Source organism: Microtus oregoni, unplaced genomic scaffold, assembly GCF_018167655.1.
Source record: "Microtus oregoni isolate MIOR12 unplaced genomic scaffold, Mior012 000046F_ref0000063, whole genome shotgun sequence".
Classification (NCBI taxonomy): Eukaryota; Metazoa; Chordata; class Mammalia; order Rodentia; family Cricetidae; genus Microtus; species Microtus oregoni.
In genome coordinates, this window is record NW_024543220.1 from 9,705,516 (window position 1) to 9,731,660 (window position 26,145).

Sequence of the window (26,145 nt, forward strand, 5' to 3'; positions counted from 1 at the left end):
TAATCCCAGCACTTGGGAGGCAGAGGCAGGCAGATCTCTGGGAGTTCGAGACCAGCCTGGTCTACAAGAGCTAGTTCCAGGACAGGCTCCAAAACCACAGAGAAACCCTGTCTCAAAAAACAAAAACAAAAACAAAAAATTAATCATATAAAGTAAAAGAAAAATACGTAATTAGGCAGTTTATATTCTGGCCAAAACCAAATGCTAATGAGTTATTTTACAATGCTTTTGTAGATAATGGAATTTGCAGTAGCTAAGTTTCATAATTTTAAAAGGTTGTATTTATTTGTTTGTTTGCATTTATTTATTTCTTATGTACACAGTGTTCTGCCTGCAGGCCAGAAGAGGGCATCAGATCTCATTACAGATGGCTGTGAGCCACCATGAAGGTGTTAGAAATTGAACTCAGGACCTCTGGAAGAGCAGTCAGTGCTCTTAACCTCTGAACCAACTGTCCAGTCCAAGTTTCATAATGTTTTGTTTGATTATTCCTTAATGCTGATAGTTTAACTTGAAAATCAAATTACATTATTTTAAACTTTCATTCTTTTATATAGTTTAGGCAACTATCCCCAAAAAACTTCAATCAAAAGTTACAAAGCAGGTGCCCTTTAGAACACACTGTGTGGCAGGCAGACGGGGGCTTTAGTCAATTGAGCTCAGATGTTCTGATGACCACAGGCCCTGCCAGGTGGTTGAACTGTTACCTTCTTAACACCACAGGGCCACCGTTAAGACACAGACAGAACACATTGTTCAAAGGTCACACACGGGATCTTACTGGTTAAGTTTCTAACTAGGATAAAGCAGATACAATCAAAGAACTTCATTTTCAGGGTTAGTTTGTGTTATTGCTGGAAACTGCACCTCAAGTTTCTTCATGCATGGGAGGTAAATGCTCTTCCAGTATGGTCCCATCCCATGGGGAAGTTTATACAACACATTAGACATACAATGAATACTATTAGGTGCAATCTGGGTTACACGATTAATCATTCCACAGAAATCTGATTTTACCAAAGAGTTTTTGGCTCTAGAACAGTGGTATTCTAATTTACCCATAGATACAACATCAACATCAAACCTTTGAGTACAAGAAGAGTGATACAATATGTAACAGAGTGATACAATGTGTAACAGAGTGATACACTATGTAACAGGGTGATACACTATGTAACAGGGTGATACACTATGTAACAGGGTGATACACTATGTAACAGGGTGATACACTATGTAACAGGGTGATACACTATGTAACAGGGTGATACACTATGTAACAGAGTGATACAATATGTAACAGAGTGATACAATATGTAACAGAGTAATCTGTAATCAGGGCTTTCATGAATCCTAGGAAGTGAGCAAAAGAAGATGCTGTTGGTCCAAACAGGACTAGGAGGATTTAACAGAACTTAGACACAGCCCATTTCCCATTGCTGAAGCATCACCTTGCTCAGGTGACCAGTGGCAGGACACTGGATGTTCCTCAGGGACAAAGGGCCAGGGAAGCAGATGACCGGTTTTGGAGACAAAGCTGGAAAAATCTGAAGTTCACAGTTGCGAAGAGGACACAGATACGGTGGTAGCTCCAGTCTGAAGCTGGAAGAACAGCAACACAGGAGTTACAGCATTTTTTAAGAATAAATCTTTATTCATCTCTACTATCCCATTCCTTCCAGTTCTCCTCAACCCTCCCTCCCCTTCCTTCTACCCCCTGTTCCCATGCTCCCAGTTTTGTCAGGATCTTATCTGTTTCCAATTTTCAGGTGGATCTATATATGTTTTCTTTGGGTTCACCTTATTACTTAGCTTCTCTAGAATCATGAATTACAGGCTCAATGTCCTTTGTTTATGGCTAGTATCCACTTATGAGTGAGTACATACTGTATTCATCTTTTTGGGGTTTGGGTTTCCTCACTCAGGATAGTATTTCCTAATGCCATCCATTTGCATGCAGGACAGACATGAGAGCAAGGAAAGGGAAATCTTGACTGAGGGAGCCATTACGGGGTTAGCAAGAAACCTGAATCTAGAAAATTCCCAGGAATCCACAAGGAAGAACCCAACTAAGATCCTAAGCAATAGAGGAGAGGAGGCTCAAACTATCCTTGCTGTATAGTCAGACTGATGGTTATCTTAAATATCACTATAGAACCTTCTTCCAACAACAGATGGAAACAGAGGCAGAGACCCACATCAGAACACTGGACTGAGCTCCCAAGGTCCATTGAAGAGGGAAAGGAGTGAGAATATGAGCAAGGAGGATAAAACCCATGAGGGGGTCATCCACGGAGACAGTTTGCCTGAGCTAATGGGAGCTCACCAACTACAACTGGACTGGGAAAGAACAAGCATAGGACCAAACTAGACCCTCTGAATATTGTTGACAGTTGGGGCAGACTGAGGGGCCAATGACAGTGGCACTGGGATTTGTCTCTACTGCATGTACTGGCTTCCTGGGATCCTATTCTCTTTGGATGGATACCTTGCTCAGCCTAAATATAGTAGGGAGGCCTTGGACTTTCCACAAAGCAAAGTGCCTTACCCTCTCTTAGGATTAAAGGGGGTAGGGTGGGAGAGTGTGTGGAGGGAATGGGAGGAGGGGAAGTAGTGGGAATTTGGACTGGGATTTTTTTTTAAAGTAATACCAAAAACAAATCTTTATTTATTATGTATACAGTGTTCTGCCTGCATGTGTGCTGGACGCCAGAAGAGGGCACCAGACGCTGGGAATTGAACTCAGGACCTCTGAAAGAGCAGGAATGATCTTAACCTCCTAGACATCACTCCAGCCCAAGTTACAGCAATTATAAAGTTACACACAGAGAAAGGCTAGATCCAGATTGTTAAAAAACTTTAAAACAGATCAATGAACAGGCCACTAACTGCTGATTTTGTTTCATTTCTTTGAAATGAACTGATTCTCCTGTGAGGAAGCATTCATAATTTCTTCAATTTTTTTGCTTATTTTTTTTTTATTTTATTTTTCCAGACAGGGTTTCTCTGTGTAACCCTGACAGTCCTGAACCAGACTGGCCTGGATCTCAGTGATTTGCCTGCCTGGGTTTATGGAATTCAGGGGTTAAATGTTCACCAGCTCTGCCCAACAAATTCTTCCCTGTTAAAGGAAATTTCTCGGATGCCCTGAGATGTGCTACATGGAAAGTTTCACCACACAAAGGCTTTACCTGCTGATGCCAATATTACCAAAGTTACTGTGATCCTCATCAATTTCCTAGCTGCACACACGAGTGGAATCTGCCTATGAGTTTTAGAGTTACCCTCAGAGGCAGCACCAGGATTCCCAGAGCCAGGGAGGTAGAGGCAGTGGAGCAGAGCAGAACACAGTACCAACAAGACCGGATCTAAGTTGAGACCCTGTGGATCAGTCCTTTCTGCTGATCCTAAACACAAGGGTTAGATTCTGAAAGACAGGGGTGTAGGAGAGAGAAACTCCAGGCAACAGCTCAGGAAGGAAGCAGGAGCTCAGGAGGCTGAAGATCACCTCCTGAGTGCAGGGGCCTTGTTGGGACAAGGACAGGAAAAACAGCTCCTGCTGTGGTCACACTCAAAGGAGAAAGAGACAGGCAGCACTCACAGGAATGACCCAGGGCTGCTCCTCCACACAAGCTAATATAGAAGTAAACAGGAAGGAAGGGGAAAAGGCTACAGCCAGGACTGAATCCAGGCAGACCTCACACTGCAGCCCTGGCTGCTCTCATCCTGGACACAGGACAGGGCTGGGGACACCTATGTATTCCTGTGATCAGAGTGTCTCAGCATGTGCTTGTACTAAGTGACAAGGACAGAAGAGCCAGGGAGTACTGAGCTGAGGAGTGAGCACAGGAAGCCCACATGGCCAGAGCTCCACCCAGCACAGCCCCATCCTCATTCAGCTCCCACAGACTCCTCCTGTGCCCCCCTGGACACTAAGCACAACAAACACAGATCCTGGAAGGCTCTCCTTCCTGCCGTTTATTTTCTACATCACACTTGCAGAATTCTCTCCTTTAATTTGACTGCTAATGTCTCAATTAAGGACATGAATCATCAGGTGCACATTTGATTTTTATGTTCAGTAGGAAAGACGAGGGCTGGAACTCAGGGCAGCATGGAGGTGACAGAAATAGAGATGTCCCCTCCTGCCTGTGGTGGACCAGGATAGTTGGCTGAGGAAGGGAGCAGGGAAAGTGCAGGGGCCAGGGTCCTGCTGGACAGGGCTGGTTTGGACCCCAGCTTTTCTCATTCAGTGCACAGGAAAAGCAGAAACCCTCAGACATTGCTGTCCACAGAGAATTTGTTTGTTCTTAGGGCAGAACTGGTCGCTCAGGCCCACAAGGCAGCTGTTCCAAGGTAAAGAAAAAGAGCCACGAAAGTCACTATAAGGACCTCCCAAAGGCCACTACTCAGAAAAGTCTAAGTCAGAAAGGCCCTGAGACCCAGTCCTCTCCTTGCCTCAGCCCCAACCCCAGGCCCTAGGGTGTCACCTTTTCAAGCCTCCAGAGACAAGACAGAGCTCTGGACACTGTCCCTGGTTGCAGTAGAAATAACCAGACACAGTCAGGAGATTGACAGGTGGGGCTGGAGGGGAAACCATCAGCTCAGCCTCCACTCCAGTTCCTCAGGGAGGATTCTTCCCTGAACACCGACCTGCAGCAGGAGAAAAGTTGCCTTCTTTCCACCTGTGAGAGGAAAAACTGTGAGAGACCAGGGAAGTCCCGGTCCCCATAGAGTTTTCAGAATTGTGACTGCAGACTAGGGAAGGGTCAGCAGGCAGGAGAAGGAAGTGTGCAGGGAGAGAGCCAATGGCAGACTGGAGGTCTGTGCTCAGCAGGGACCTTCCCCTCTGACCTCTGAGGATCAGATCCCATCACCTCCAGCATCAGGGTTATGAACATTTCCCTACAGTAAGGTGATTGTCAGCATACAGATCCAGAGATGGGCATGGGTGTGGTGTGGTGTGGTGTGGTGTGGTGTGGTATGTGTGTGTGTGTTGTTTGAGTGTGCACCCTTCTTGAATGTGCTGAATGCAAAAACAGAAAATAAAAAAATGCAGACCCGCCCCTTACATACATGTGTACTTCCTCATCCACAGCATCACACCAATAATAAAACCTAGGAGAAGACCACAGCTCCAAGGACAGCACCAACAATAGTCATGATGGTGATGGTGGACTGGGGAAGATCTAGGAGGGAAGGCAAGAGAAGGTGAGGGTCAGGGCCTAAGCTATGAAGCCTCACCCTGCTGAGTGTCTGCAGAAGGCTCCAGCTTTCCCTGAAGCCAGCTCTGCACCCACTCCCTCCTTACCCCATCTCAGGGTCAGGGGCTCAGGCAGTCCCTCATGGTACACATGGCATGTGTATCTCTGCTCCTGTCCAGAAGGCACCACCAGAGATGCCCACTTCTGGAAGGTTCCATCCCCTGAAGGTCTTGTCTCCACCAGTTCCATGTCCTGTGTTTGCTCCCACTCCTCCCTTTTTAGGTCAGGGTGATGAAGTCAGGATAGAAGCCCAGGGACCAGCACTTCACAGTGACAACACCTTTATATCCAGGATGATGGGTCACATGTGTCTCTGGAGGGTCTGAGGAGAAGAGGTGGAAATGTCAGGTGTTTTGCATTCTTCCTGGGGACTCCAGCAGGGTCCATGAGACCTTCCTGGGAAAGGTCAGAAATTGGGTGAGGGGGGGATGAAAATCCCCTGTAACTCACACACAGGATTCTGGATAATTTCATCTCAAGGAAATTTTATATGAGGGTGAAAGAGCCCAGTGTTGTAGAAATTATTTTAAGGTGTGTTATTTTGTTTATGCTCTGGGACATTTGCTTAAAGATGCAAAAATGTGTCTGATTAAATACAATTCCCCTGTGGTCCAGAGGCTGGGTCAGCACCAGCTGATAGGAAGTTGTAAGGGGGAGCCAGATTGAGAAGGGGATGTAAGGAGGGGTCAGACACAGCAGGAGGACTTCTTGGGAGGTGAGAGAGGTGAGCTAGGTGAGCTGCTTGCTATTCAGCCTCTCTGGGAAGAGGATTCTACCTCAGCCTTTGAATTGTGAGTTCTTTAGTGGAACAGAAATTTAGATAATTTCTCTTAGTAGCTTTGAAAGAGTTGGTGCCTGAGGGAACAGAATTTCCTCAGGCTGCAGCTCTTGTGACCCAGCTGCTGCTTGTAATGGCAGAGTTGCAGTTGCTGACTAGGGTGGGTTCAAAGCCAGCAACCATTAAACCAGAGGACAGCGGCCCAGGGTCAGAGAACTCTAGAGTTAACATCAGGAAAAATGGACTTCTGCTCCTGACTGGGTGGAGCTGAGGGATTCAGCATCACTGAAGTCAGACTCCAGAGACCTTGGGTGTAGGCAGAGACCTGGGCCTGAGTAAGGCTGTGGCCCACACAGGACTGCAGACTGATGGTCAACTGCCTTGGTCATTTCAGGACCTTCTCTCCTTCCCTCTGGAGACACTCTGAATTGTCCTGAGAGAAAGGTGAGCTCTAGGAGAGTCAGTCTAAGCTAAAGGTAAGGAGGTCAAAAAGAACTTTCCACCTCCCACATGTGAGAGACAGGGGACAGGTGGATATGATGTCAGAAGGAGAGACAGCCTGAGTTTCCTCTAAAGCCAGGAGGAGACAAGGGAGTACACTCTCCACCATCCTATCTGATACAGTGATGATTTATATAAGCTATCAGAGATAGACAGAAAGTAGACATAAACAGGATGAAAATAGAAAAGGAAGAATTCACACTACCTCTATTTCCGGACAACACGATTCTTTACTTAGAAGACCCTGTTGAGTCCACAGAAAACTATGAGACCTAATAAACACCCGTGGTTTCCAGGTACAACATCAATATTTAAAAAGTAGCCTTCATGTGTGCCAGCAGTGTATCTTAGGAAGTGTACGACAATCAACGTGACTCCACCAGAATCAAGTGTCTAGAGATACATGTAACCAAAGAGAGGAAAGAAGTCTGCAACGAAAACACTAGACACTGACACAGGAAATCACAGAAGAGGGTGTTAGAGGATGGGAAGACAACCCATGCTCCTGAACTGGCAGAGTTAATGTTGTAAAAATGCCCATAGTACCAACATTAATATTCAGATTTAATGCAATACTATGAAGACTCGTTTGAGAAAGAACGACAAGAACTTACATGCAATGACAAAACCATGAGCAGCCAACAACCTGCAGCTGCTCCACTCCCAACCTCACATTTTACTGCAAAGCTGTACTGACTGCCAGCCTGCAACTGGCACAAACTAGACAGGAAATTAAGGCCTAGGATTGAGACCCTGGAAATAAAATGACAAAGCTTTGCACACTCAGTTTTCCATGAGGAATTCAAAGCACACACTGAAGAGAGCCCATTCTACACCCGATGCTGCAACATCGTTCTCCTACCCGAGAAGATGAATTCAGATGCTCACCTTTTTCCTTGTACAAAAGTAAACTTGGAAATGTTAAAACCCAAAAAACACAAAGTTCAAGAAGAAAACAGGGATTTTCTTCCAGATATTGGATTGAGCAAAAACCTCAAAATAGGACAATACCACAGGAGCTAATGAAGCCACACGTCAACATGAAAATGAATTCTCTCCACGGCATAGGACACAATCAGCAGAGAGAACAGAAGGAAGAAACCTGTACCAGCTATACTGCAGGCAGGGGACTAGAGTCTCTATTCGGGAAGAACTGCAGAAACTAAACAGCAGAGAACCAACCTTGCCAATCAACTAGTGGGTGAGGAAACTGGAGAGATAGTTGTCTTAACAAAAGAAAAAACACACAAGTGGCCACTTGCTATTTTACTGTGTTCAGTATCTCTACCCTTCATGACATGCAGATTAAACTCCTTTGAGGGGCTGGAGAGTTGGCTCAGAGGTGAGGCACTTGAGCTCTGCAGAGGACCTGGGTTAGATGCACTGTTTGTAACTCCAGCCCCGGGGACCTGACACCCTCTTCTGAGCCCAGACACCAGGCACACACATAGTGCACATGCACACATGCAGGCAAAACCCTCATCCACATGAAAGAGTGAAATAAAGATGATAAAACTGCTTAGAGACAGCGCTTCACCCCAGTCAGAAAGGCTGTCATCAACAAATCCAGCAAACGTTGGGGAGGAAGTAGAGGGAGGGGAGTCGTTGTTCGTGTGTGTGTGTGTGTGTGTGTGTGTGTAAATTAATACAGTCATTGTGAAAATCATTTTAAACATTACTCAAAAAGCTTAAAAATAGAACTATCATACGACTCAGCTATATTACTCCTGGGCATATATTTTCATCCCATGATAATTTCTGCTTTATTGACCAGGGCAAAGAACTGGATTTAACCCAGGTGTCCATCAACAGGTGAATAGATAATGGAAATTTGGTATACAAGTAAGATGGATTACTGTTTGGCTCTAATCAATGTAATCACAAAATACTCAAGAAAATGGATGGACTTAGCACGTATGTTAGTAATCGATGCCGCACAATCTCATAAATAAACTACAATGGTTTTCCCCATATGTGGGATATAGCCAACAGTATACGGTTATGTGCAGACACGTGTACACATGTGTACAGTATAGGAAGATCGCATAAATACCAGGGATGCGGCAGGACTGAATGCAGGCAATGGACTTGAGTTATGAAGCAGGATACAAAGTTAATTGTTTTCTAGTTATAAATCTGTTTGGATTTTTCTTTTTCCTTCTTTTTTGCGTGTTGGTGCTGGATAAGTGCATGAATCATATTTGATAACGAATTTGTAAAATACAAATGGTCTTTCCACACGTTCATAATGACTCCTGTGACTGCTGAAGTTCACTGCGCTGTATATAGTCTTTGTTCTGGTTAATTTCGGTGTGTGATTTTTTTGTAATAAACATATTTTAAAAAATTAAAAACAAGAAGAGACAGAGGCATGACCCCAGCTGAGGGTTTCCTCTTCCTCAGGACTGAGCCCAGCCCAAGAGCAGAGGGAGGAGTTGCCCAAGGCCAGAACCTGTGCGCAGCAGCGCGTCCTCCCCGTTCTCCAGGTGTCTGCCCAGCAAGCGCCCTCCAGTTCGGCCTCGTCACTCTCTGCAGCACCACCCTGCTCCCACTTGCTCCGGGCGATCTGCACTGCCCTGTCCGCCGCCATCCACGTCGTCAAGTCGTCGTTCAGGGCGATGTAATCGTGGCCGTCTTGGTGAACTGACTGTACCCGCGGTGGAGGCGCCCGTTTGACCCCATTTCACAGCCTGACAACTCCTGGAGAGACTGCGGGGACCCCACCCACAGCCCGGTCCCTGTCTCACGCGCCCCGCGGCCCCGCCCACCCGCAAGCGGACTTCTCTAAACTGAAAGTAAAAGTGGGTCCGGGCCATCTTCTTTCCGCGTCTCTGCGGTTCCAAAATCTTCAGGGAGAATCTGGGACGTGGGGCTCGGGACTTTTTCGGCTGATCCAGGATGGATCCTCCGACCGCGGACACTCACCGCCCTTGCTCTGGTTGTAGCGGGGTCCTCAGGTCAACTCGGAAAGTCTTTGTTCCAGGCGATCTGTGTCTCCTCCTCCCAATACTCCGGCCCCTCCTGCTCCACCCACGACGCCCGTGGCTCCGTCCTCGGAGTCTCCGCGTCGCTGTAGAAGCACACGAACTGCGTGTCGTCCACGTCGCCAACAGAGATGAACTGGGGCTCCCCGAGGCCGGGCCGGGGGGCGGGGAGGGGGTAGGGAGGGTCCAGCTGGGCCTCGCCGGGATGCGGCTTCCCCGGTGCCCCCCGCCCCTCACCCGCGCAGGTCTGGCTTGGGGCGAGGGCAGACGCCAGCACCAGGAGAGCGCAGGGCACAAAAGTCCAGGTGCTCAGGCCTAGATAGAATCAAAGCAAAGCCGCACAAAGTCGGGCAGACTTTGTAACTTGCAATCATAGAGATTTTTATTATGTTCTCCAAGAACCCACGCCTAGTGGGAGCCTGAGGTGAGATTACTCTTGTGAGGAGGAACCTGGCAGCAAGGAAGAGCAGACTGAAACCACTTGTCTATATTCTCCAGCCCGAAGCCCACTCTCAGTCCCCAGACCATGAAAGCCACTACTGAGGACTTGGGATTTGTCCTGACTCCATCCTCTGCACGGAGGTCTGTCTGTGACATCCCCTTCTTGAACCCTGGCCCAGAATTTTCCTGATGGTTTTCCAAGGAGAAACCAGCTGGATAACTACAGGTGTTTGCTCTTTCCCACCCCCACCCCCAAATCCCCATGATGTCTGAGCTGATCAGGAACACAGCAGAGAGATGGTTTCTCTTTAAAGCAGAGGCTCTGACCTGCAAGCACCACACAGACTCCCACAGAGACCAGGCTCCTGTGTTCACCTGCAGTGGGCAGCTCACACTGCCAAGCCTGACAGCTCAGGATCTGTGTTCTTCTTATGTGAATGAATGGGTTAAAACAGCCACGTGCTAGACCCACAGTCTCCAAATGTTTGTCACAGATGGTGCATCCCTGGCCCCAGCTGTCGTGTGTGACAAAGACCTTCCTTCCACAGCCTAAGTTTCTGTGAAGCCAGAACAGAGCTTCAAGGCAGCTGTCTGCCTACCCTGCAGGTGGCAGGGTGCAGCCCAGCAGTGAAGGACGCCCACATTCCATGTGTTACCGTTCAGACTCCCCTATGATCCCGTTTAACTAATAGGTCAGGCACATTAAGAAGTAAACAATTTCCTGAACCATGACCCCCACACCCCAACACCGACTACCCTGCACTTACACTGTTAGCAAGGAGAGAGGACTCAGGAGCTGATGAGAGGAGGGAGGTGGACGGGACATGGTGTGGACAGTGGATCTGAAACTGAGTTGGCCCCTGAGTTCCACAGCTCTCTGCAGTGTGGGCGGGGTGGACATGGACAGAGGGCCTGTGCCAGGTGATATAAACCGGAGGGCTGATTAGATGTCACTAGGCAGAAAGGTCAAAACATAAAATGTAATGTTGTTTATGACTAATGTGTGACCTTCAGTCCTCAGGTAACCAAAGGTCACTAAAACTGTGGGACATGACATCACCACAGACACAGGGCTCATCAGAATACAGACGTCCTGGACACACAGTCTCCATATTCTTCCCTGTCATTCTGTGGTGTTGCTTTTAGCCATTATGACTTTCATTGTTTTCCTCCTGTTTCTGTCCCCAACTCCTCCCTTCTCCAGGAGGCCCATGGTCTCCACCACACAGCTCAGCCCTGGGGGAGGCTGCTGACCCTGCCTGCCCTGACTCCTGACCATGCAGGCTGCACTCCTCAGCCGCTGCACTGATGGACCCAGTCAACTGTCTCCTCCATGCATTTTCCTTTTACTGCTGTAATTTTATTATTTATTTCTGTATCTACTCATTCATTGTTGAGATAAGGTCTCACTAGGTAGCCTTGGCTGACCTGAAACTCTATGGAGACTCAACTGGTCTGGAACTTGCTTGCTGCTGCCTCCCAAGGGCTGGCATTATAGGCGTGCACCACCACAGCTATTTCCATACACATTTCCCTACTAGGTCAGACTTGTGTCTTCCAGCAATCTCATAGCTGCATGGACACGAATGTCCTGTCTTCACATCTTCTTGTTTGCCAGTGCAGAGTGCAGACTCGCCGAAGTAGGCTTTTTGATTCAACCCCCATGTTGTATTAAGGCCACAGGAAAGCCCACTCTGAGGGCGTTTCATCATGACAGCCCACCTTGTTAGACAAAACACATCCTTCCTCCCTCCCTCTCTGCATTACTCCCTACCCCTCCTCTTTTGTCTTTCTCTATCTCTTTCTTTCCCTCTCTCTCTCCCTCTCTCTCTTTAATTCCAAGGCCACATACAGGGCCTCAGGCAAGTGTCCTTGTCATGTCTGAATAAACATTAATAAAAAGTGTTAGTTTAATCGATGAGTGCACCTCCTCTTCCCACCTCTCCTGTCTCCTGGACAAGACTGCACCCCCTCTCAACAAGCACAGCCCTCTCTCCAGTCACCAGCTGTGCCTCCTAATAGATTCCTCAAGGGCTCCATCTGCTCTGGGAACACCAGTCCTGCTCCCTGGTGCAGATTCTTGGCTTCCTGATATTTCCTTCATGTTCCAGCTTCCTCCCCTGTCAGTGTGACTTCCTGCCCTGTCCCCTAATTCCTTAGGAGTCTTCTTCCTGTGTGGATCTAATGTCTGCCTCTCTTCTGAGACCTGGGAAGATGTTTTCACCCCTGAGCTAATAAGTCCTGATCTAACTTGCCTGGAGCAACCAACTCCCCTTCCTGCTGTTCACCTATCAGGCCTTTTAACATTTAGAGCTGTTCATCTATACCGATCTTAGTCTTCTTATGCTTTTTATGCACACACACACACACACACAAGCATACACGCACACGCACACACACATCCTTGCTGTCCCCATGGCATGCTGGCTTCCCTTTCTCACCTCATGGCTTCCTGTGGTCGATGACTCTGTGAGCATGGCTGTTTCTTTCCTCTGGGCTCCCCAGCAGGGCTCATATCATGGTTTCAACTGCTGCTCAGTTTTATTCTCCCTTTCCCAGAATGGATTTGGGTGTTGCTCTAATACACCCAGAAGACTCTGTCACTGTCAAGGTGTCCCTATAGTCCCCATCAACACAGAGATGGCTGAGGCCAGCCTGGGATCCCCCTTAGAACCCACACCCACACTGGAGTCAACTCTCTAGCGGCTGGTGTCTTGCCCACTGCACAGATTACTGTGCAAACTCAAGACCTCTGAAGCCTCAGGCTACTGCTTTGAAAAACTAAGGACAGAATTCAAAGAACTCCAGGGAGTGAGCACTTCACTCTGGCAGTGCTGGGAGCCAGGGGCTGCAGGAGCAGCAGTGCTGGAGCACAGGCAGAACACAGAAAGCCCATGTCCTGCTCAGGGCTGAGGTGACTGATTCTGGGGCACTGTCTGCTCCTCTCCCTGACTGTCTTCAGAGGTGGGGATGGCCAGCAACCTTCCTCCCGCTGTAGCACCTGCTTTACCATCTGCAGAGCTGCTGAGCATGAAGTCACACCAACAGGCCGCCTCTCACACAGGAGCCTCTCTCTGGATTCCTGGAGTTCAGGCTTCACTCAAAGCCTCAACAGACAGCTCAGAGCAGCCGCATGGGCCACAGCATCCAGAGCAGCCATGGGCTCACCTGGGCAACTGGGGCCTTTGAGAGCTGGGAGCTGGAAGGGGAAAGGCACCCAGAGGGCAGCCAGGATGGCCAGGGGTGAAGTCCTCCCTGCTGTCAGCCTTGACCTCAGCTGCTGACTCCCCGTCCTCTGGGACAGACACAGGCATCAGAGTCTCCTGGGCTCCTGCAGATGGACACACTGGGGAGACTCAGCACCCTGCAGACTGTACTGCACAGTGTGGGCTGTTCATGGCCTTTGACTGACAGTAGTGTGGAAGCCCAAAGTGGCCAAAGGTGCTTCTAACTCAAGGGTCCCACCTAGTTGTAAATCAGAGTTCTGCTCTCTCAAGACAATTATTGTCAACAGGTGTGGCTTGTTGCCAGACTTCCTGCTCCTGAAATAGGGAAGTAGTTGGTTCCTACCTAAAACAAAAGTCTGAGGATCCAACTAGGTTCTTGTTCATTGTGTGAAAATAACTTGGGATCCCACCCAGGGAGTGGTTTGCTTACAGAGGGCTTGGTCTAGGGCACGAGTCCAGTGCTTGAGCTGTGACTGTACCCGTGACTTTCAATGTGTGTTAATTTTTTGTTCTACTCCTACCTTTTGAAATCAGGGGTATATCAAGCTGCTGGAAATTAAACAGGGTGAATATTTAGTACTCACTGAAATTCCCTCTCAATACTATCCTATGTGTTTCTGCATTTTATTATTTTTGTTCACGTCTTGCTATTCTTTACTATATTACTAAATTCCCACCCTCCACTCTAGAAGAGGGTATTTATGTCAAGGCTGACCCCCAACAGTGTAGTGGTTCTCTTCAAGCTGTGTAGGAGCAAAGGTGCCTACAGGCCCGCACTGAGTTCAGGGACGTCTCCCTTTCATGGCTGAAGTTGCAGGGACCCAGGGCTGGAAAGCCAGTGAGGGTGAACCCAAAGGTTCTTACTGGAGGAGCAGCCCAGGTCCCCCAGGTCCACAGCAAACCAAATCAAAGGTGTTGGGAGAAGTGACCTCTGGTTTGGGTGTTAGGCAAACCAGGGAATGGAGACCTTCAGCTCCTTTGGACTGTACTTGTGGCTGAGCTGAACTCCTTCCTGTACCAGACAGTTCAAGGTGGTCCTAATCCTCTCTGGCCGTGAGGTGCTGGCTTGGCAAAATATGGGACTGGTTGAACACAGTAGCAGGGAGGGATGTGGTGGGGGTGGAGCTTGTGCAACTGACTGCCTTGGCAGCTCCTCTGTCCTGTATGTGAGATGGAGGTTTAGGCACTGGATGCAGGTGGTGCTGCCCAAGCAAACCAAGCAACTCTGAATGGAGTTGTGTTGATCTGCAGGCTGAGTGCCAGTCTGGGGTCAACACCTGGCAGGGTGGAGGCTTGGTTTTACCTACAACAGCCCTGTTACACAGGACCAGGAGACCTTGCTGATGAGCCACCAAGAGCCATGAACAGCAAGATCCCAGTAACTTTGAGGCTCCATCAGGTCCTGCTGCTAGTCTCACCGTGACTCGTTGCTCCATTGAGAAGACACTGAGCACCAACATGAGAATTGGTAGCAAAGCTTGTCTTTTCCCTCCCAGAACCAAGAAGCTCTTTCCTCTCCAGTTCAATCCCAGAATTCTGTAGACCAGTCTGACTACATCAAGCAACTCCAGAGGCCAGGGCTTCTGGTTTTCCTGCCATTGCCACACCAAGGACCTCTTAGCTCCCATGGGCTCTCAAACTCAGAGCCAACTGGTCCACCTGCTGCTGCTGCTTCTGTGTGCTTGTGGATCCCAGGTCCCATCAGAGCCCAGGAGCACAGTTCTTCATTCTGCCATGGTTTCTTGGTGGATGAATAAAGCAGGGGTTTTGCTCCAGGACCCCCATCTGAGGCCTGCAGGTTGAAGATCCAGTAGTGGGACCTGCTAGCCTGGCCCCCTCCCATCCACCTGCCCCACCCGTCCCCAGCTCTAGAAACCAAACATGCCTTCTGTGAACCACCAGGACCACAGCCTCAGATTGGGGTTCTGGTGAGAACTCAGTTTTCTTTTCTACTTCTCCAATTCTGTCCCAAGCATTCAAAGCTGCTGCAGGGCATAAAGCCAGAGCATGGTCATCCTACAAAGATTGCTGTTCTATGGTAGCACAGTCTCTTTCTCCAGGAAGTTGGTCTTGGGAGATTTCCATACCATGCCTCTAGCTTTACTCTGTTGTTCAGTAATCTTAGCCTCTTCTCTGAACCAGGTTCTCCTCTGTGACTGTGGACCAGGCTCTAAAACAGCTTTAACCAAGTTTGTCCAGTCTTTAGAGACAATTCTGTTACAAGCTGATCACAAGTTTAACAATTGCTTTACCAAAGGTGAATACATGCCATATGAGACCATTGCTTTCTTGAATCTCCTTAAATCTGACATTGGCACAGGAGTCCAGTCAGTTCTTACAGAGCCTCTAACATTTGGCAATTCCCGTAAGATTATTGGATATATTAAGGTTGGTTGTTTGAGAACCTTAGGCTGTTCCTCTCTAACCATATAAAGCAATGTTAAAATTAGTTCTCCATTAAATTCCTCTGTCTGAATCTGAATATCTCTGTGATCTGTGTTATTAAGTTTTTCTAAGGTCTGTATCTTGGCAGTCAAATCAAACAACTTTTTAAGAGATAAACCAAGAATTATCAAAACATCAAAAGGATTATCAAAATGATGAATAATAGTATGTCAATCTCAGTTAATTATCCCTTCATTTAGTTGTTCCATTTTTGAGTCATGCATTACATAATCATACAGAGACCTAGCTTTATTGTAATTGCGTTCCCTATTTTTTAACATGGGAAAAAACTAATTCCTCCCTTATGAATTCCCAATTTTAAACAGGGCTGTCGGTGGTGACACACTACTTTAATCCCAGCATTCAGGAGGCAGAGGCAGGTGGAGCTCTGTGAGTTAGAGGCCAGCCTGATCTACAAGAGCTAGTTCCAGGACAGGCTCAAAATCTACAGAGAAACCCTGTCTCGAAACACCAAACAAAAAACAAAAACAGAATTCCCAATTTTCTCACTAAATCTGTCCCTGATAATGATGGAGAGGTGATTCTTATTGCTACTGCATAGAACAGTAAAAGTCTGACTGAATTTCAAGGCAGCTGCCTAGTTTGGCAGCAGCCCAAGAAGGGGGTTCAGGGAAAGCCTACCAGGTGAGAAGAAAGGAAAACCAAGCTGGTAGGGCAGTGACTCCGGCTGCATGTAGCTCCGGCCTGTGTCGGTGGCTGCAAAGCCACAGGCAAATGGCTTTTTTTGTGTGTGTGTTTGTGAATTTGTACCCCAAAAGCTTGGCAGCATATGACCAGATGTAGATGAATAATGGAAAGCCAGAGACAGATACTGGTGTTCAAGATAAAGATCAGAAAGGCAAAGCAACCAACCAGCAGAGTTCTTACCTCTACCAAGGCTGGCTGATCCTGTTCTCAGCACGACTGCAGACGGAGACCCTGAGCTCCTGTCTCCTCCCATTTTATATTCCTCTCTAGTGCTGGGATTAAAGGCCTCTATCAGCACCACCTGGCCACTATGGCTAACTAGTGTGGTTGCTGGGATTAACAGTGTCTTCCACCACTGCCTGGCCTGTATGGCTTAGTAGTGTGGCTAGTTTTGTATTCTGATCTTCAGACAAGCTTTATTTTATAAAACACACATAAAATATCACTATAGAGGTACTTAGGGGCCAACTGAGTTTTCAGATCCACTGTCCACACCATGCCCCATCCATCTCCTCCTCTCATCAGCTCCTGAGTCCTCTCTCCTTACTAACAGTGTGACTGCAGGGCGGCCGATGTTGGGGGGAAGGGTATTACCTGCCCTGTGAAATTGTTCACTTCATTTTTAAAATAATTTATTTATTTTTTTTGTACACTGGTGTGAGGGTGTTGGATCCCCCTGGAACTGGGGCTACAGACAGATGTGAACTGCTGTGTGGGCTGGGAATTAAACTCCAATCCTCTGGAAGAGCAGCCAGTGCTCTTACCTGCTGAGCCTTCTCTCCAACCCCAGTTGTTAATGTGCCTGATTTATTAATTATTCTGTACCATAGGAGTGTCTATACAGTACCACGTGGACTGTGGGCAGCATTCACTGCTGGGCTGCATCCAGGCACCTGCAGCAAAGGGTGACAGCTGCATTGGAGCAATGCTCTGACTTCACACAAACGTAGGCTATGGAATGAAGATCGTTGTAAAAATGCAGGTTACTGGATATATTAAGGTGGGCTGTTTGAAAATCTTAGGCTGTTTCTCTCTAAATTTACAATGCAATGCTGAAATTAGTTCTCCATTAAATTCCTCTGTTTGGATTTGAACATCTGTGTGTTTTTCTAAGGCCTGTATCTTGGCAGCCATACCAAACAACTTTTTAAGAGATAAACCAAGAACTGTAAAAACAACAACAAGGATTATCAAAATGATGAATAATAGCACATCAATCCCAGTTATAATTATCCCTTGATTTAGTTGTTCCATTTTTTAAATCATGCATTACATTTTTTTTGTTTGTTTTTGTTTTTCGAGACAGGGTTTCTCTGTGGCTTTGGAGCCTGTCCTGGAACTAGCTCTTGTAGACCAGCCTGGTCTTGAACTCACAGAGATCCGCCTGCCTCTGCATCCCGAGTGCTGGGATTAAAGGTGTGCGCCACCATCGCCAGGCTGCATTACATAATTATACAGACACCTAGCTTCATTCTTCAAAGAACTTGAAAGAATGGTACTAAGCTTCATATGGAAAAGCAAAAAACCCAGGAAAGCCAAAACAATCCTGGACAATAAAAGAACTTCTGGAGGCATCACAATCCCTGACTTCAAACACTACTACAGAGCTACAGTACTGAAAACAGCCTGGTATTGGCATAAGAACAGACAGGAGGACCAATAGAACTGGATAGAAGACCTAGATATTAATCCACATATCTTCGAACACCTGATTTTTGACAAAGAAGCAAAAAATATCAAAAGGAAAAAAAGTATATTTAACAAATGGTGTTGGCATAACTGGGTATCAACATGTGGAAGAATGAAAATAGACCATATCTATCACCATGCACAAAACTCAAGTCCAAATGGATCAAGACCTCAACATAAAGCCAGCCACACTGAACCTCATAGAAGAGAAAGTGGGAAGTACACTTGAACGCATTGGCACAGGAGACCACTTCCTAAATATAACCCCAGCAGCACAGACACTGAGAGAAACAATTAATAAATGGGACCTCCCGAAACTGAAAAGCTTCCGTAAAGCAAAAAACATGTTCAACAAGACAAAATGATAGCCTACAGAATGGGAAAAGATCTTCACCAACCCCACATCAAACAGAGGTCTGATCTCCGAAATACAAAGAACTCAAGAAACTGGGCACCAAAAGAACACATAATCCAATAAAAATAATGGAGTACAGACCTAAACAGAGAACTCTCAACAGAGGAATCTAAAATGGCTGAAAGACACTTAAGGAAATGTTCAACATCCTTCGTCATCAGAGAAATGCAAATCAAAACAACTCTGAGATTCCATCTTACACCCGTAAGAATGGCCAAGATCAACAACACCGATGACAACTTATGCTGGAGAGGTTGTGGGGGAAAGGGAACACTTCTGCATTGCTGGTGGGAATGCAAGCTGGTACAGCCCCTTTGGATGTCAGTGTGGCAATTTCTCAGAAAATTAGGAAACAACTTTCCTCAAGTCCCAGCAATACCACTTTTGGGTATATATCCAAAGGATGCTCAATTGTGCCACAAGGACATGTGCTCAACCATGTTCATAGCAGCTTTGTTTGTCTTAGCCAGAACCTGGAAACAACTTAAATGCCCCTCAACAGGAGAATGGATAAGGAAAATGTGGTACATTTACACAATGGAGTACTACACAGCAGAAAAAAAAACGACATCTGGAAATTTGCAGGCAAATGTATGGAGCTAGAAAACATCATTTTGAGTGAGGTAACCCAGACCCAGAAAGACAAATATCATATGTAATCACTCATAAATGGCTTTTAGACATAAAGCAAGGAAAAAACCAGCCTACAATTCACAATCCCAGAGAACCTAGACAGCAAACAGAACCCTAAGAGAGACAGACATAGATCTAATTTACATGGGAAGTAGAAAAAGAAAAGATCTCCTGAGTAAATTGGGAGCATGGAGACCATGGGAGAGGGTTGGGTTGAAGGGGAGGGGAGAGGCAGGAAGGCAAGCAGAGGGAACTTTAGAGCTAAATAAAAATCAAGAGAGAGAAAGAGAGAGAGAGAGAGAGAGAGAGAGAGAGAGAGAGACAGAGAGAGAGAGACAGAGAGCTTTATTGAGTCAGGACAAAGTCCCAAGTCCTCAGAAGTGGCTTTCAGGTTCTGAGAGCATAAAGGTGTGGTTTGGATTGGGAAGTATAAACTGCTGGTGATTTCAATCTTGCTCTCTTTCTTCCAGGTTTGTCTAGCGAGGTTGGTCGGGATCTCACTGCGCGCTGCTCCCAGGCTCTGCTTCCCTATTTTTCACAGCTATGTCCTGCCGTCCTGCCTGCTCTAGCACTTTTCATTGCCTCACGTTACACAGACAACAATGGAGTTCAAGCCCTTTAAGCCCTGAGTACAGACAGTGGAGCAAGTAGAAGGAGCTGGAGCACTGGGGACCCACAGGAGCACAGACAGAATTTCCAAACCTGCCTTCAGAACCTGACTTCAGAACCTGACTTTACAACCAGAGTCAGGGCGGTGAGTGACTTCCGGGTCGGGGGTCAAGACGCCTCAGCCCCCCCCCCCCCAATGGTCCCGAATATCCCCTGATCCCAGTTCGAGATTCCGCAGGGGGTTGTTGGTGTCTGAGTTTTGCTTTAGATTTGGGGACTGTTCCTGCGCGTGGGCAGTATCCAGTTGGCCACTTTCAACTCTGATCGGATTCCGATCTCCAGACACAAATGATGAACTCACAGTTCTCATTTTGAGGAGTCCAAGAATAAGAAAATAGAAATGTACATTCCAAAAATAAGAATGTAGAAATGAAGAAATATAAAGTTATGAGTCTAGGGGAACAGACTGTCAGCAGCTTTCTCAGCAGATCAAGGATCAGTCATTCACAGTGAGATATTTTCTTGGATGCTTGGGAAGCCTCCATCAGCCTAGGTCATTTCATTTTACAATGGGCTGTTCTATTTACAAGGCCGGAGTTTCTCTCTGCACACTTAGTGTCCTGGCCATCCTTGATGAACTAACTGAGTTAACCCTTAGGAGACAGAGATGCGTGACCTCTGGGTTAGGCACTGTCTCTGTTATGGAAACTGGCACCATCATAGGGGAGGCATGGGGCTTCAGTATACACTGCCTGGAGGAACCAGGAGAAACAGTGACCACGGTGCAAACACCTGGTTGACTAATGCGCTCTGAGAATGGAGGTTGTAAAGTATGGCAGTCGGTATCTGAGTTTTACCTTGAGATAGTGTGAAAAACTTTCTGCTATCTTCTAAGTTCCCAGCCTAAGAACCAATTATTCTGATTTTTCAACCCTAGGATATTACTAGCAGTCCCTTTTCTATTTAATTGCTAAAGACACCAGCTTTCTTGCAATTAGTGACTTTTGCTGTAATCTACTCTGAAACATATTTCATGATGGCTTCCTAGTTACCCATTGACATTAGCACTCACTCCCCTCCTTAGGGTCTACTTTGACTGACCTACTACTTTGATCAGGGCAAGATCGTAAAAATTCCTTTGTTCAGACCTAATGCTTGGTGCCCCTACTATAAAAGGTGGGTTCAAAAACTAGCCTTTTGCCACAGCCTAACAAGCACCATCCCTGGCTGTGGTCTCAGCTAACTGATAAGCTTCTGGGCCCCACAGTGTTTTTATTTATTTATTTATTTGTTTGTTTGTTTGTTTGTTTTTAAGCTTGCTTCTGGTTTTCCTAGGATCTGGTTTCTGGAACAAAGTTTGCTTCTGGTTTATTAGACTTGAGGACGTTTTCATCTTTGCACGACCCCCCCCCCCCCCCCCCCCCCCCCCCCCCCCCCGGACCCAACAATTGGAAACCTAGTTACTAGAGAAACCAATAGTTACACAGAGGTTCCAAGTACAACAGTTTGCAGAAATCGCATCTACACCCTTCACAGGTCCGTGTACTGAAGACCATGTCTTCTTTCTGGCTCAAGCTGTTGGCAAGCACCATACTTCTGCTCCAGACACAGGCTAGTGAGTAAGGGGTGGGGAGGACTCTGTGGGACGGAACAGGAAGCCAGGTGGGGAGTACCCCGTAAACGTATCTTGCTGCCCTAGCCTGTGTCTCCCCTGCCTTCACCTGGGATCCTGGGCCCAGAAAGAGGGTCGGGTGTCTCACTGCTGGCCTCCCCCAGGCTCGCACTCCCTGCGGTATTTCTACACCGCCATGTCCCGGCCCGGCCTTCAGGAGCCGCGGTTCATCGTGGTTGGATACGTGGACGACACGCAGTTCGTGCGCTTCGACAGCGATGCAGAGACTCCAAGAGTGAAGCCGGGGGCACCATGGATGGAGCAGGAGGAGCCGGGGTATTGGGATAGGGAGACACGGAAAGCCAGGTACACAGGCAAGAACTTCAAATTGAACCTCAAGACCCTGCTTGGCTACTACAATCAGAGTGAAGACGGTGAGTGACCGCGGCCCCAATCACAAACACGACTCCTCCATCTCCCCTAAGACAGGCTTTGGTAATCTTCACTGGCTGAGTCCAAACGCCTGCCCAGACCCTCTAACAGGAAAGACCCCGCAGAGTTTGGCTAAGGTTTAGGTTGCACTTTTGATTCTGAAAGGTCGGGTTGTGGACGCACTGACAGCGGGCAGGATGGCCGCAAGGTGGCGCTAACGACTGTGTCCCCACCAGAACCTCACACTCTGCAGTGGATGTATGGCTGTGACCTGGGTCCAGATGGACGCCTGCTCCGTGGGTACTGTCAGGAAGCCTACGATGGCAGGGATTATATCTCCCTGAACGAGGACCTGAAATCCTGGACTACAACTGACGCGGTCTCTCAGATCTCTAAACTCAAGTCAGAGAACGTGAACGAGGCCGACCACCAGAGAGCATACCTGCAGGGCCCCTGCATAGACAGCCTCCATAGATACCTGCAGTTGGGGAAGGCGACCCTGCTCCGCACAGGTACCAGGAGACCAATAGTCGCTTTGAGAGAGAGAGAGAGAGAGAGAGAGAGAGAGAGAGAGAGAGAGAGAGAGAGACTCCAGGCTGCTTTTACAGCAGGTCAGCCTTGAAGATGGCCCTGGACCACAGGAGCTTTTTCTCTCAGGCCTCCTTCTGTGCCCCCACCCTCGGTGTCTCTGGAGTCTGACTCCAGCTTTTCTGAGTCTCCTGGCCCTCACTCAGCTCAGGACCAGAATCTCTTCCCCTCCATCAGTCTGCAGAGCCCTGAAGCCTCCTACCCCAAACTGTCACTCACATCTTAGAGCATCCCGAAGAGCACATGACCCCAGGGCCTGAGCTGTATTTAGGGTCTATTAATATCAGGACACCCTAATTCTGTCCAGTTCTCCTGTCCATTCCCAGAATGGACACATGAACACTGCTGAGTCCCCAGAAGAAAGCAAGATGTTTCATCTTCACAACCCTTTCCCTCAGACCCCCCAAAGGCACATGTGACCCATCATCCTGGACCTAAAGGTGATGTCACCCTGAGGTGCTGGGCCCTGGGCTTCTACCCTGATGACATCACCCTGACCTGGCAGAGGGAGGAGGAGGAACAGACTCAGGACATGGAGCTTGTGGAGACCAGACCTTCTGGAGATGGAACCTTCCAGAAGTGGGCATCTCTGGTGGTGCCTTCTGGGGAGGAACACAAATACACATGCCATGTGTACCATGAGGGGCTGCCTGAGCCCCTCACCCTGAGATGGGGTAAGGAGGGAGTGGGTGCAGAGCTGGGGTCAGGGAAAGCTGGAACCTTCTACAGACCCTGAACAGGGTCAGGGCTGGGAGCTGGGTCATGACCCTCACCTTCCCTTCCTGTCCTTCCGTTCCCAGAGCCTTCTAAGTCCACAGTCCGCATCATGGCAGTCATTGCTGGTTTGGTTCTCCTTGGAGCTGTGGTGGCTGTTGTGAGGAAGAGGAGGAGAAACACAGGTAGGAAAGGGCAGGGTCTGAGTTCTCTCTCAGCCCCTTTTAGACGTGTGCTCTGCCTCATTATAATGGGAAACACATCCACACCCTCATTGCTGCTGTCTCTAACCTGGGTCTGCTGTCAGTTCTAGAAACTTCCTAGGGTCAGGGTCTTCCCTGGTGTCTAACAGCTTTTCTTCTTACAGGTATAAAAGGAGACTATGCTTATGTTGCAGGTAAGTGTGGGGGGGGCAAGATTGTCCCTGGGACCCTTGGGGTGGAGCTGTCTCTAACGTGGGTCTGCTGTCAATTCTGGAAACTTCCTAGGGTCAGGAACTTCCCTGGTCTCTCACAGCTTTTCTTCTCACAGGTGGAAAAGGAGGAAACTATGCTCCAGTTCCAAGTAAGTGTGAGGAATGAGCAGGATTGTCCCTGAAGCCTTTGGGTTGAAGCTGGGTTTTTTTGGGAGCTCTGGAAATCCATAATAGCTCCACCAAAATATTCTGGAGTCCCTGTTTTTACCTTTCCATTAATATGTAATTTTACCCTAGGCAGGGACAGTTCCCAGAGCTCCGATGTGTCCCTCCCGGACTGTAAAGGTGACCCCTCTGGGACCTGACCTGGGGAGGGGCAGAGTGGACATGATTGGGTTTCAGGGACCCCCAGAATCTCCTCTGAGTGAGTGGTGGGTTGTTGGGATGTTGTCTTCACAGTGATTGTTCATGACTCTTGTTCTGTAGCGTGAAAACAGCTGCCTGGTGTGGATGGAGTGACAGACGATGTGTTCAGGTCTCTCCTGTGACATCCAGAGCCCCTCAGTTCACTCTCAGTAATAGTGTCTGATGTTCCCTGTGATCCTATGGGGTCAGTGTGAAGAACTGGGGGCCCAGCACACCCTGCACACCAGGACCCTGTCCCTGCACTGCCCTGTTCCCATACACAGACAACCTTCCTGTTCCTGCAGACAGGAGGGGACATCTCCAGCCTGTCTCCTCCATGCTGCCCTGAGCTGCAGCCTCTGACTTCCCCACTAAGAATAAGACTCTGCTGTGGGACAATGGTCTGTACCCTGTCACTTGTGTTGTTTTAATAATATGCTGCTTGGCCAGTAGCCAGGAAGGAAGTATGGGCAGGGCCACCAGGCAGGAAATAGAAGTGTGGCAACGAGAACAGAATTCTCGGAAGAGGAAAGGCTGAGTTTGGAGTTGACAGAGGAAGCAAGGTGAGAATACTTCTGTCAGCAAGAATCTGAATGAAAACTTGATTGTTCGTGTCTTTGATTGATGTGGGAGTGATTTCTTTCTAATCTGTTGCTTTCGTTGGGTAATTAATAAAGAAATTGCCTTAGCCCTTTAATAGGACAGAAAATTAGGTAGGCAGAGTAAACAAAACAGAATGCTGGGAGAAAGAAGCCGAGTCAGGAGTCGCCATGATTTTTCCACCAGACACAGATGTAGGTTAAGATCTTCCCTGATAAGCGAGCTCATGGTGTTACACAGAATATTAGAAATGGGTTAGATCGATATGTAAGAGATAGCCAATAAGAGGCTAGAACTAATGGGCCAGGCAGTGTTTAAAAGAATACAGTTTCCGTGTAATTATTTCAGGTAAAGCTAGCCGGGTGGCAGGAAGCGGCCCACTGCTCAGCACATGAGAGTGGTGCCCAGCGTGGTAACAAACTTCACGTAAAACCTGAGAGAGCTTAATTTTAAACAGAGAAAAAACAGAGTTTAACACAGATTTTTGCTGTTTGTTGGTGGCGTGCTGTAGAGAGATTTCCTGATTTGGCAACAGCAGCAGAAAAAAAAGCTGTGTCATTTTAAAGTGCGGCTTCCTGGGTCTATGCCGCCACTGCAAACTCTGGCTTTAAAGCATTTCAATGGCTTTTATGGGTCTGGATGTTTCTGTTCCCACTTGGAATCGGAAGGAGAGTGCTCTGAGACCCTGCAGATGGCTCAGCGCTCCCCGCCTGCACCTGGGCAGAAGGCAGAATCAGGCTTAGGCAGGTGGAAGAGCATGGCAGATTCCTACCGCCATACAGAGACGTGTTTTCAGACTGCGCAATGCAAGCTGCTCCTCCATGCTACCGATGTAATGTACAAGGCTCAGAGGGATGAGCAGCTCTGCCATGTTGGACTGGGTGGGGCAAGCAGGCAGTACCTGTTTTTGACCTAGGAATGTCACAGCTTAGATTCTTAAGTGCTTAACGATTTAAAAGTGCAAAACAAAGTGCTCCTAGATAGTAAAAAAATTACAGATTCACAATAGGACATATTCAAACATAAAAGACTTCAATGGATCACAATGTTGGACGAGTGTACGTAGGCATGAGAGAGGAAAAAAAATAGAGAGAATAAAGTTAATGCCCTTAAAAAAAAGGGGGTAAAAAGTCTTTAAAGAGACAGAGTAAAGATAGTTATAGATTAAGAGAAATAAAGAAAAATAAGCCACGTAAAAATGGAAAATTCACAGAGAGTCTGGATTCTTTGATTATTGTGTTTTCTTTAAAATTTTTGACTGTGGAGGAGCTAATTACAGAGAGACATTTCATTATATGGGCTGCCAAATGGAACCAGAGTGGATATCATAAGGGTATTATGACTTCAGAATTTGGGTCTAAGGATATGATGCTTTGGAGAGGGTCTTCTTTTGTTTTCACAGAGGATGAGACCCTGTGGATTTCTTCTCTCCCAATTTGGTATGATAGACCACGCCCTCCTGAAAGGTTGCTGTGAACACCCTCAAAAAATTACTTTGCTCAAGTATCAAGTGAGATGAACCTAGCAGACAGGTTATCCCATAAAAGACCTGAATAACAGCACCCCCATTCAGCAGGAAGCAGTTTGGAGAGAAAAAAACTGCCCATGTTCCCAAATATTGTTTATATCTGTTCTTTTACATTTAAAGGGGGATATGATATAGTTATGAATAATTTGCACTGGTATGG

General features: G+C 47.5%; 1 protein-coding gene, 1 long non-coding RNA gene and 1 pseudogene across 3 annotated transcripts in view; 1 reads left to right on the top strand and 2 right to left on the bottom strand.

Moving 5' to 3' along the window:
* The window catches only part of LOC121435382 (H-2 class I histocompatibility antigen, D-37 alpha chain-like), a 33,205-nt gene extending 8,608 nt beyond the window's left edge, over positions 1–24,597 (top strand). The window contains exons 1-9 of one of the 2 annotated variants that reach the window (XM_041634671.1): positions 19,526–19,836; positions 21,228–21,306; positions 21,468–21,737; positions 21,972–22,247; positions 22,722–22,997; positions 23,124–23,222; positions 23,569–23,601; positions 23,750–23,797; positions 23,939–24,597. In XM_041634671.1, coding sequence (XP_041490605.1) covers positions 21,246–21,306; positions 21,468–21,737; positions 21,972–22,247; positions 22,722–22,997; positions 23,124–23,222; positions 23,569–23,601; positions 23,750–23,797; positions 23,939–23,943 — 1,068 coding nt within the window. In that variant the 5' untranslated portion in view covers positions 19,526–19,836; positions 21,228–21,245 and the 3' untranslated portion in view covers positions 23,944–24,597. Of the gene's footprint in view, positions 1–19,525; positions 19,837–21,227; positions 21,307–21,467; positions 21,738–21,971; positions 22,248–22,721; positions 23,060–23,123; positions 23,223–23,568; positions 23,602–23,749; positions 23,798–23,938 lie in introns of those variants that run through there. The other variant, XM_041634670.1, reaches the window with a different exon arrangement.
* LOC121435392 lies at positions 1,124–5,187 on the bottom strand. The gene is made up of 3 exons (XR_005972579.1): positions 5,074–5,187; positions 4,488–4,682; positions 1,124–1,599 (listed from the first exon to the last, which is right to left on the bottom strand). It is a non-coding gene; the product is annotated as an uncharacterized LOC121435392 (long non-coding RNA).
* Positions 8,296–14,652, bottom strand: LOC121435629 (annotated as a pseudogene).
* Positions 24,598–26,145: the final 1,548 nt, after the last annotated feature.